The sequence below is a fragment of the Panulirus ornatus genome, chromosome 31, assembly GCF_036320965.1.
Source record: "Panulirus ornatus isolate Po-2019 chromosome 31, ASM3632096v1, whole genome shotgun sequence".
Classification (NCBI taxonomy): Eukaryota; Metazoa; Arthropoda; class Malacostraca; order Decapoda; family Palinuridae; genus Panulirus; species Panulirus ornatus.
In genome coordinates, this window is record NC_092254.1 from 1,090,864 (window position 1) to 1,102,537 (window position 11,674).

At 38.1% G+C, this 11,674-nt stretch overlaps 1 protein-coding gene across 2 annotated transcripts; it reads left to right on the plus strand.

Moving 5' to 3' along the window:
- Positions 1–144: 144 nt before the first annotated feature.
- Positions 145–11,623, plus strand: LOC139758644 (kinetochore protein spc24-like). Of its 2 annotated transcripts, none has more exons than XM_071680191.1 (6): positions 145–261; positions 1,323–1,521; positions 2,175–2,290; positions 3,154–3,281; positions 4,084–4,160; positions 11,241–11,623. In XM_071680191.1, the coding sequence occupies exons 1-6, from the start codon at positions 190–192 to the stop codon at positions 11,360–11,362; spliced, it is 714 nt and encodes a 237-aa protein (XP_071536292.1). In that variant the 5' UTR covers positions 145–189; the 3' UTR covers positions 11,363–11,623. The 2 variants fall into 2 exon arrangements, with proteins under 2 accessions (XP_071536292.1, XP_071536293.1); XM_071680192.1 differs by having other exon boundaries at positions 220–352.
- Positions 11,624–11,674: the final 51 nt, after the last annotated feature.

Genomic DNA, 11,674 nt, shown 5'->3' on the forward strand with positions numbered 1-11,674 from the left:
GTTATACTTTAACATTTCGTATATATTCATCAAGTTACTTTCTTAAAAACGATTAAAACGTTATGGAATATATGATTACAATTATAGTACAAATAATAAGTGTTTTCTAAATGGAAAAAAATAATCTCAATATTATTCAAAAATGTAATATAATTATACCATTTAGAATATTAGATAAACGAACCTGCTATGAATATATATATATTTTTTTTTTTCATAAATAATTTGAACGCTACACTGACTCGATGCAACCAACTCAAGGTAGGAAATTTCAAACTGTTGACGACACGGATCTGTTACTTTTATCTGAAGCACATCTTTTTCTCTATGTAACTGTGTCGAACAACGTCTGGTAAGTTTTCCTTATCTATATTTTCATATATAGTTGAACGTCTTCCTTTTATCAGGTAGATAGGCTTTTGTGAATCATTGGTGAGGGCATTCAAATTATCGGTTATTTTACCAACAAATCGGTATCATTGCCGATACTTTATTTTTATTTGATTTACACAATTGATGAATGGATAGTATTCGAACTTTTATGGACCTCTGAGCAACGTTGACGTGAATTAGGGTTACGATGATTAGATAAGGGTCATATTTAGTAAGTCTAGGGTAAGGGGGGGGATGGATGTTGGCTAATTTGGGGACTATATAAGGTTGATTGATTAGACTAGTTTAGCTCAACACTTCCACAACAGTTTATGAAGGCATTGGTGAAGATCTTTCCAATGACCCTGCTAGACATTGTTGAATTCATCTTTTAGCCAATCACATTTGACGTTTGTATTAGTATTATTTGTAGAAACTTCCATGGAAAAAAGTTGAGATATCTACAAGTAAAGTGCAAATAAAGAAAAATGATAAAAGATATACATTTTGTCATTATACTTCCCAGCCTTCACTTGGAAGGACAGGTATGGAAGAGTACCTAAAATATTAACACAGACCCAGAGGTGTGATAAGCACAGTTGTCAATGACCCATCTCAGCAGTGTGGACTCAGCCCAAGCTGTAGGTTTAGAAATCTGAAGACAGTGCCATTGAACTGTTTGACTCACCAATAATAATATGACTAAACCACTCTAAGCTGGCTATACAGACATTCAAAATTAACCTCAAATTTTCTCAGATGATCCCAGTCATGTTCCTTGGTCTTCATATGTTATCCACTGTGATTGAGAAAGAATGCATGCTTATGTGCTTATCATCAAACTAAAACAGACTACCTGTGTATGTCAATTTGAGCTAATAATGACTGGCACATCTGAGTTATTTTATAAGGTTACGTCTCTACATTGCTATACTACTTCGTTACTCCAGGTATTCAAGATGCAAGGCTGTGAAGAGAAGACAGTCATAGAAAAGGAATGCGAGGGCTTGGATAAGATGAGGTGTGAAATTCTATCTCTTTTCGCTAACAATAAAGTCAATTCCTACATTATAAGTGCAAAAGACATCTTGACAAGCGAAAGTGCAAAAGCAGATCGTTCACAGCAGTCCCTAAAGGAAAGTATTAAAGGTGAGTTTCTCCCTTTACATTCTTAATTTTCTTTTCATATAAACTTCTCAAGTGTAGGGTACATGTTTTATATTTGTGTAAAGTTTTCTGCTTCATGTTGAGCATGTCATGCAGAAGTTAAGGTTTTAGAGCACTCGACTGATAAGCACAAGTCTCTGGGCTTCATTCCAATTTGATCCTAATATCCCCTTTGCTCATCAGCTGTAAATGGATATCTGGTCCAAGTGACTGGGAAAATAATGGCTGTTAGGCTGTAATGCAACCATCATTACTCCTTTGAGCATGTGCTGTCAGCTATGAAACCAGTGGCAACCACATCCAGCGCTGGCATTGGAACTGGCATTATAAACTAGGTTTAATGTATTATAATGTGTTTGATATATATGTAGTGTCTGGGGTATATGGAGTGGATTTAACAATTGAGGAAACATCATTAATAACATATGTAGTAGATGTACTAAATAATGGTAATGATACATTTCTGATGAAATATTTTAGTTTTCAAGATCAGATGCATCACTCATAAGGTTTCATGAACTGTGGTATATATCCAGTTGTAGTATGGATAGTAAATTGATTGATTTTGAATATATTTTAATGTAGAAAATTTTGCAATAAATGAACCTTCTAATATTGAAATTTCATGTCAATAGACCTGCTACATGTAGAGGAAAAAGAAACCACCACTCTGGATGACCTTCGATCACAAGCAATGGGCTTGCAAGCAAGTCAGCTGTTGTCTCAAGTTTCTCAAGCTAAGAGAAACAAGGTGAGAGTATTCATAGTGCTTCACTACAAGTTAAGAGATGTTGATAATTTTCTACACATTACAGCTTGGAGGACACATGCTTGTAGTCATTTTAAGGGAAAGCAGCTTCACTGTAGAACAGAAAACACAAATGATCCAAAACATAATCAGCACTGCTCAGTAACCTTCATCTGTAGAGCAGGTACCCATGGCCTGCTAAACAAACAAAAATGATCAAATGCTTATGACCAAGCTGGAGGTCAACTCATGGCTTGAATGCAACCTGTGTAGAGAGGTTCCCTCTATAATCATGTATAGATGACTGTCTTTTGTGTAATGAGATGGGCATTGTAATCTTATGAATACTAAAGTTATTTTATGATATAAATAACATCAGCAAGAATCATCATAGATGCCATTGAATAACTGGTACTGCTACATTTGGATTTTTTAGTGTAATAGCTAACGAGGGAAATGGCGAATAGTTTAAAAGAAAAGAAGAAAGATATATATATATATATATATATATATTATCCCTGGGGATAGGGGATTAAGAATACTTCCCACGTATTCCCTGCGTGTCGTAGAAGGCGACTAAAAGGGGAGGGAGCGGGGGGCTGGAAATCCTCCCCTCTCGTTTTTTTTTTTTTTTTTTTTTTTAATTTTCCAAAAGAAGGAACAGAGGGGGCCAGGTCAGGATATTCCAAAAAAGGCCCAGTCCTCTGTTCTTAACGCTACCTCGTTAATGCGGGAAATGGCGAATAGTTAAAAAAAAAAAAAAAAAAAAAATATATATATATATATATATATATATATATATATATATATATATATATATATATATATTACTATTACACTTAAATCACTGTGTTCTTCCATTTTAGAGTGAGATAGAAAAAGAAATTGAATCATTGGTTGCCAGTATTAAGCATAAGGAGCAGCTAGATCAGCAGTTGGATAACAGAGCAAAGTCTTCAAGTCATCATATCTCTGCTGCCATACCGAAAATAAAGTGAGTACTTTCATGCACGTTATTGATTTAATCATCATACGTTATTGTTACATGTGATTCTCTTTGAAGATGTGCTCTTTCATGCTCTTAGTAAAGATTGTAACAGACTTAATTTACACAGAATTGTAATGAATATACTTTATGAACCTCTTTTAAAGGGCATCCCTTAGTTTTCTGGTTTTGATACAAAAACTGATGTTTCACTGCAACAGTAGAGTTTCAGCACAGACATGTGCTTTGAGTGTTAACTTCTGACTGGCCCTCAAAGTTACTGAGGCTAGGATCTACAGTGACAACCCACCCTTCAAATATCAAAGATTCTACTAGCAACAAGGCCACACTGACATTATCTCCAAGGACCTGTATTTTGGTGAAATTAGTACAAAAAAAGTGGTAGACATAGAGCATAGAAGAATTCAAATTTCCATTCCCTTCAAACACAGATCTTTAGTGAAAAAATGAACATTAGGCATAATGGTTTGCTGTTGAGTGTGAAGATATTCCATGTAACAGAGCCATTTTTACTAGCTTCTTATTTATTTTTGTTGCTGTCAAGAAGCATCAAAATTACTTACTGCCAAAAAATTCAACAAAAATCTGGAAAGACCTTTAAGATATTATTATCCAGTTTGGTGAAGTATTTAGCATCCATTGAGAATAAATAGCACTGTGCACAACATTGCAAATGGCATCCTTCCATTCTTTACCCTTTTCTTATTTAAAGAAATTAATAGTATTGTTTACAAAATGCAATATCTTTTGGTCCTCCCATGAAATCTCATGTAACTGTTTTTCTTTCCAGGGCTGATGTTAATACATTTTCAAAAATCTCGCGCCTGAAGTGGGATTATAGTGCGCCTGATGATATGGTCAAGGGTTGTATCCTTTAACTACAATATTATGGATTTTTTTTATATGACTGCTTGGGCTACATAAAATATTCTTTTATAGGTAACAAGTTTAACCTTAGCATCCTTACACTTTGTAACCTTTTGGGGTTAGAGTTGGGGGCCCCTGTTCTTGAGAATAGACTCCTATCACAGTGCATGCCTATGTGACTTGATTCACTCCATGCAATTGCAAATGAAGTTAATAATAAAGTCATTTACACAAGCTAGCCTTCAAAAATACAATTTGTGATGGATGTCTTGCCTGTCATTAACAAAAGGTGCTAAACTCAGTCATTAGTTTACATTTTAAAATAGAATCAAACTCAATGAACCCATGTGATTTCAACACAATATTCATTCATCCATCACTTTTATACCATAAAAGTACTTCTTTACATCTTTTTTGACCAGGTTTGTACTTAATTTTCATTCTATGTCTTCTGGTTGCTCAATCCCTACATCTGTAAGAGAATTTCACTCCATGTCATCAGTCTGTTTCAAAAACTTACAGGTTGTGATCAGGTCATCCCTCACTCTTCTTTCCTCCAAGGTAATCAAATTTATCCAAGGTAATCAAATTTAAAGAGTTTAAATGTGTGTGCATAATTTTAGGTGCACCTATTAGCCAGTAGGTGACTCAGATGCTACCCCTACAGCACTGATGAACTACCACTTTTTATAGTATAGTATAACATTTATAGTAGATTATTTTTTTACCTTAATCACTGTTTTCTGCATAAGCAAGGTAGTGCCAGGAAACATGAAAAATGGCCCATCCACTCATACACTTACACACATATATATATTATTATTATTAATATTTTGCTTTGTCGCTGTCTCCCACGTTTGCGAGGTAGCGCAAGGAAACAGACGAAAGAAATGGCCCAACCCACCCACATACACATGTATATACATACACATCCACACATGCAAATATACATACCTATACATCTCAATGTACACATATATATACACACACAGACATATACATATATACACATGTACATAATTCATACTTTTCATACTATTCGCCATCTCCCGCATTAGCGAGGTTGCGTTAAGAACAGAGGACTGGACCTTTGAGGGAATATCCTCACCTGGCCCCCTTCTCTGTCCCTTCTTTTGGAAAATTAAAAAAAAAACGAGAGGGGAGGATTTCCAGCCCCCCGCTCCCTTCATACTATTCATACTATCTGCCCTTATTCATTCCCATCGCCACCTCGCCACACATGGAATAACAACCCCCTCCCCCCTCATGTGTGTGAGGTAGCGCTAGGAAAAGACAAAAAGGCCACATTCGTTCACACTCAGTCTCTAGCTGTCATGTAATAATGCACCAAAACCACAGCTCCCTTTCCACATCCAGGCCCCACAGAACTTTCCATGGTTTACCCCAGATGCTTCACATGCCCTGGTTCAATCCATTGACAGCATGTCGACCCCGGTATACCACATCATTCCATTTCACTCTATTCCTTGCACGCCTTTCACCCTCCTGCATGTTCAGGCCTCGATCACTCAAAATCTTTTTCACTCCATCTTTCCACCTCCAATTTGGTCTCCCACTTCTCCTCGTTCCCTCCACCTCCGACACATATATCCTCTTGGTCAATCTTTCCTCACTCATTCTCTCCATATGCCCAAACCATTTCAAAACACTCTCTTCTGCTCTCTCAACCACGCTCTTTTTATTTCCACACATCTCTCTTACCCTTACGTTACTTACTCGATCAAACCACCTCACACCACACATTGTCCTCAAACATCTCATTTCCAGCACATCCATCCTCCTGCGCACAACTCTATCCATAGCCCACGCCTCGCAACCATACAACATTGTTGGAATCACTATTCCTTCAAACATAGCCATTTTTGCTTTCCGAGATAATGTTCTCGACTTCCACACATTCTTCAAGGCTCCCAGAATTTTCGCCCCCTCCCCCACCCTATGATCCACTTCCACTTCCATGGTTCCATCCACTCCCAGATATATATATATATATATATATATATATATATATATATATTGGGGTGAGAGAGTATCATTAAATTTTAGGGAGAATAAAAAGATGTTCTGGAAGGAGGTAAATAAAGTGCATAAGACAAGGGAGCAAATGGGAACTTCAGTGAAGGGTGCAAATGGGGAGGTGATAACAAGTAGTGGTGATGTGAGAAGGAGATGGAGTGAGTATTTTGAAGGTCTGTTGAATGTGTTTGATGATAGAGTGGCAGATATAGGGTGTTTTGGTCGAGGTGGTGTGCAAAGTGAGAGGGTTAGGGAAAATGATTTGGTAAACAGAGAAGAGGTAGTAAAAGCTTTGCGGAAGATGAAAGCCGGCAAGGCAGCAGGTTTGGATGGTATTGCAGTGGAATTTATTAAAAAAGGGGGTGACTGTATTATTGACTGGTTGGTAAGGTTATTTAATGTATGTATGACTCATGGTGAGGTGCCTGAGGATTGGCGGAATGCGTGCATAGTGCCATTGTACAAAGGCAAAGGGGATAAGAGTGAGTGCTCAAATTACAGAGGTATAAGTTTGTTGAGTATTCCTGGTAAATTATATGGGAGGGTATTGATTGAGAGGGTGAAGGCATGTACAGAGCATCAGATTGGGGAAGAGCAGTGTGGTTTCAGAAGTGGTAGAGGATGTGTGGATCAGGTGTTTGCTTTGAAGAATGTATGTGAGAAATACTTAGAAAAGCAAATGGATTTGTATGTAGCATTTATGGATCTGGAGAATGCATATGATAGAGTTGATAGAGATGCTCTGTGGAAGGTATTAAGAATATATGGTGTGGGAGGCAAGTTGTTAGAAGCAGTGAAAAGTTTTTATCGAGGATGTAAGGCATGTGTACGTGTAGGAAGAGAGGAAAGTGATTGGTTCTCAGTGAATGTAGGTTTGCGGCAGGGGTGTGTGATGTCTCCATGGTTGTTTAATTTGTTTATGGATGGGGTTGTTAGGGAGGTGAATGCAAGAGTTTTGGAAAGAGGGGCAAGTATGAAGTCTGTTGGGGATGAGAGAGCTTGGGAAGTGAGTCAGTTGTTGTTTGCTGATGATACAGCGCTGGTGACTGATTCATGTGAGAAACTGCAGAAGCTGGTGACTGAGTTTGGTAAAGTGTGTGAAAGAAGAAAGTTAAGAGTAAATGTGAATAAGAGCAAGGTTATTAGGTACAGTAGGGTTGAGGGTCAAGTCAATTGGGAGGTGAGTTTGAATGGAGAAAAACTGGAGGAAGTAAAGTGTTTTAGATATCTGGGAGTGGATCTGGCAGCGGATGGAACCATGGAAGCGGAAGTGGATCATAGGATGGGGGAGGGGACGAAAATTCTGGGAGCCTTGAAGAATGTGTGGAAGTCGAGAACATTATCTCGGAAAGCAAAAATGGGTATGTTTGAAGGAAAAGTGGTTCCAACAATGTTGTATGGTTGCGAGGCGTGGGCTATGGATAGAGTGGTGCGCAGGAGGATGGATGTGCTGGAAATGAGATGTTTGAGGACAATGTGTGGTGTGAGGTGGTTTGATCGAGTTAGTAACGTAAGGGTAAGAGAGATGTGTGGAAATAAAAAGAGCGTGGTTGAGAGAGCAGAAGAGAGTGTTTTGAAGTGGTTTGGGCACATGGAGAGAATGAGTGAGGAAAGATTGACCAAGAGGATATATGTGTCGGAGGTGGAGGGAACGAGGAGAAGAGGGAGACCAAATTGGAGGTGGAAAGATGGAGTGAAAAAGATTTTGTGTGATCGGGGCCTGAACATGCAGGAGGGTGAAAGGAGGGCAAGGAATAGAGTGAATTGGAGCGATGTGGTATACCGGGGTTGACGTGCTGTCAGTGGATTGAATCAAGGCATGTGAAGCGTCTGGGGTAAACCATGGAAAGCTGTGTAGGTATGTATATTTGCGTGTGTGGACGTATGTATATACATGTGTATGGGGGGGTGGGTTGGGCCATTTCTTTCGTCTGTTTCCTTGCGCTACCTCGCAAACACGGGAGACAGCGACAAAGTATAATAATAATAATAATAATAATATATATATATATATATATATATTTTTTTTTTTTTTTTTCCAAAAGAAGGAACAGAGAAGAGGTCCAGGTGAGGATATTCCCTCAAAGGCCCAGTCCTCTGTTCTTAACGCTACCTCGCTATCGCGGGAAATAGCGAATAGTATGAAAAAAAAAAAAAAAAATATATATATATATATATATATATATATATATATATCCCTGGGGATAGGGGAGAAAGAATACTTCCCACGTATTCCCTGCGTGTCGTAGAAGGCGACTAAAAGGGAAGGGAGCGGGAGGCTGGAAATCCTCCCCTCATTTTTTTTTTTTTTTTCCAAAAGAAGAAACAGAGAAAGGGGCCAGGTGAGGATATTCCCTCAAAGGCCCAGTCCTCATCCTCTGTTCTTAACGCTACCTCGCTAATGCGGGAAATGGCGATTAGTATAAAAAAAAAATATATATATATATATATATATATATATATATATATATATATATTGGAAAAGATCACAATTTTGCATGTGATCAAGATATTCCTATGAGTCCATGGGGAAAATGAAAATGAATAAAGGCAGACAGTATGAATTATGTACATGTGTATATATGTATATGTCTGTGTGTGTATATATATGTATACGTTGAGATGTATAGGTATGTATATTTGCGTGTATGGACATGTATGTATATACATGTGTATGTGGTTGGGTTGGGCCATTCTTTCGTCTGTTTCCTTGCGCTAACGTGGGAGACAGCGACAAACAAAATAAATAAATAAATAATATATATATCCCTGGGGATAGGGGAGAAAGAATACTTCTCACGTATTCACTTCCTCCAATTTTTCTCCATTCAAACTTACATCCCAATGAACTTGTCCCTCAACCCTACTGAACCTAATAACCTCGCTCTTATTCACACACTAAACTTTTTCTTTTCACACTTTTCCAGTCAGTCACCAACTTCTGCTGTTTCTCACTTGAATCAACCACTAGAGCTGTATCATCAGCAAACAACAACTGACTTAATTCCCAGGCCCTCTCATCCCCAACCGACTGCATACTCACCCCTCTCCAAAACTCTTGCATTTACTTCCCTAACCACCCCATCTGTAAACAAATTAAACAACCATAGGGACATCACACACCCCTGCCACACAAACATTCACTGGGAACCAATCACTCTCTTCTCTTCCAACTCGTACACATGCCTTACATCCTTCCACAAATCATCTCTATCAACCGTATCATATGCCTTCTAGAGATCCATAAATGCTACATACAATTCCATCTGTTTTTTCTAAGTATTTCTCACACTTACAGATATCTAGAGAAAAAAAAAACCACTGTGATCTGGTGCATCACTACACAAGCATCCATGCTTGTGTAGTGATGCACAATTAAGGGATCCTTAATTGTCAGGCTCTTGTACTTCATCCTTTGCTTGAAGAAGCTACCAACCTCTTGCTGGAAGACATGTTTCTAATCACATTTAAAAAAAAAAAAATTTTTTTAATTTTTTTTTGCTTTGTCGCTGTCTCCCGCATTTGCGAGGTAGCGCAAGGAAACAGACGAAAGAAATGGCCCAACCCACCCCCATACACATGTATATACATACGTCCACACACGCAAATATACATACCTACACAGCTTTCCATGGTTTACCCCAGACGCTTCACATGCCCTGATTCAATCCACTGACAGCACGTCAACCCCGGTATACCACATCGATCCAATTCACTCTATTCCTTGCCCTCCTTTCACCCTCTTGCATGTTCAGGCCCCAATCACACAAAATCTTTTTCGCTCCATCTTTCCACCTCCAATTTGGTCTCCCACTTCTCCTCGTTCCCTCCACCTCCGACACATATATCCTCTTGGTCAATCTTTCCTCACTCATTCTCTCCATGTGCCCAAACCATTTCAAAACACCCTCTTCTGCTCTCTCAACCACGCTCTTTTTATTTCCACACATCTCTCTTACCCTTACGTTACTTACTCGATCAAACCACCTCACACCACACATTGTCCTCAAACATCTCATTTCCAGCACATCCATCCTCCTGCGCACAACTCTATCCATAGCCCACACCTCGCAACCATACAACATTGTTGGAACCACTATTCCTTCAAACATACCCATTTTTGCTTTCTGAGATAATGTTCTCGACTTCCACACATTCTTCAAGGCTCCCAGGATTTTCGCCTTCCGCTTCCATGGTTCCATCCACTGCCAGATATCTAAAACACTTTACTTCCTCCAGTTTAAAAAATATAAAAGCAAAATGTCCAGCAAAAGTTAGGTAGCAAAATTGCACTTCCTTCTAATTGACTTGGGATCACTATGAACTTGAGACAATAGATGACAGATAGAGGACATATGAGTACCTTCAAGCAACAGCTTTATTTCTTGCTGAGGGATTTAAGACCAGATGCTTTATTGATCATTCATATTGTTCTGTGAAGTTGCTCAGCTCAAATGAAAGTGGTCCAATGGTCGTGATCAAATTAGCCGAGAATTGGCTAGGGTTCACAGTACTGTATCTTTGATTTAATGTTTCATTATTCCTTCCTCTTCATATAACAGGGAATCACTTGTCAGTAGCTCTCATGATTACAACACATATATAAGATGGTTCAATCTATATAATGATTTCTCCTAGTGATACTTTAACTTTTTCATGCTGTGCCTACTTTTCAAATCTCTTGTGCAAACACCTTAATTGATATAATAGCTATACAGATATACAGAAATCTTCAGGTTTTATTACTTTGCTGTTATATCTGCAGTACCAGGTCCAGATTGTTTTTCTTTTACAGCAAGGTGGTGTCACCAGCAAACAAGCAATGGTTTCGTTTGCACACACTCAGCCTCAAGTTGTCATCAAATCATTGATTAGTCAGTAAACAATAATGTGTAAGAAAGATAATGCTTCTACAACACTACCTGTAATGTAGCTCATGTCGTAGCTACATGACTTTGGTAAATAGCTCAGGACATTAAATGAACTCGTACATTTACCTTCCTGTTTAAGTGTCAATTTTTTTTTCCTTAACCACATGTTCAGTTATTCTTCGAGCTGAGAAAAAGGACATAGTCCCATTCAAGTTTGACAAGTCCTTACACTCCCAGTTCTTTATCACCAACTTTCTGTGGCAGCAAATTGGGTCAGATAATGACTTCCTTTAGTTCAGTACAACATTTGATATTAAGCTCAAGGAGTTCCAAGATGTGAAAATAAAGTTGTTACAGAAAAAGCTTTATCATCTGGCATCTGCTGGACATAGTACCAGATGTGGGAAAATCTTAGTAACAGTATTTCCCCTAGATATATTACTTAAAAAACTTTGACTCCATATAAATGTTCTGAACTATTTAGGAATGTAATATTTACATACAGTTGTAATGTAAAAAATGTAACATGCATAAAAATAAAGTATTTTAGATGAATGAACTCGCTTAAGTGTCCACTGTTGCTTAACAACAGCATTCCTTGTTTCA

Bases quoted from the DNA above. Each gene is read 5' to 3' on its own strand.
- LOC139758644 (XM_071680191.1), top strand. From the start codon at position 190: ATGAATATATATATATTTTTTTTTTTCATAAATAATTTGAACGCTACA. The intron at 2,291-3,153 runs GTGAGAGTATTC...CTTCCATTTTAG, and splicing joins CTCAAGCTAAGAGAAACAAG to AGTGAGATAGAAAAAGAAAT. The intron at 3,282-4,083 runs GTGAGTACTTTC...TTTTCTTTCCAG, and splicing joins GCTGCCATACCGAAAATAAA to GGCTGATGTTAATACATTTT.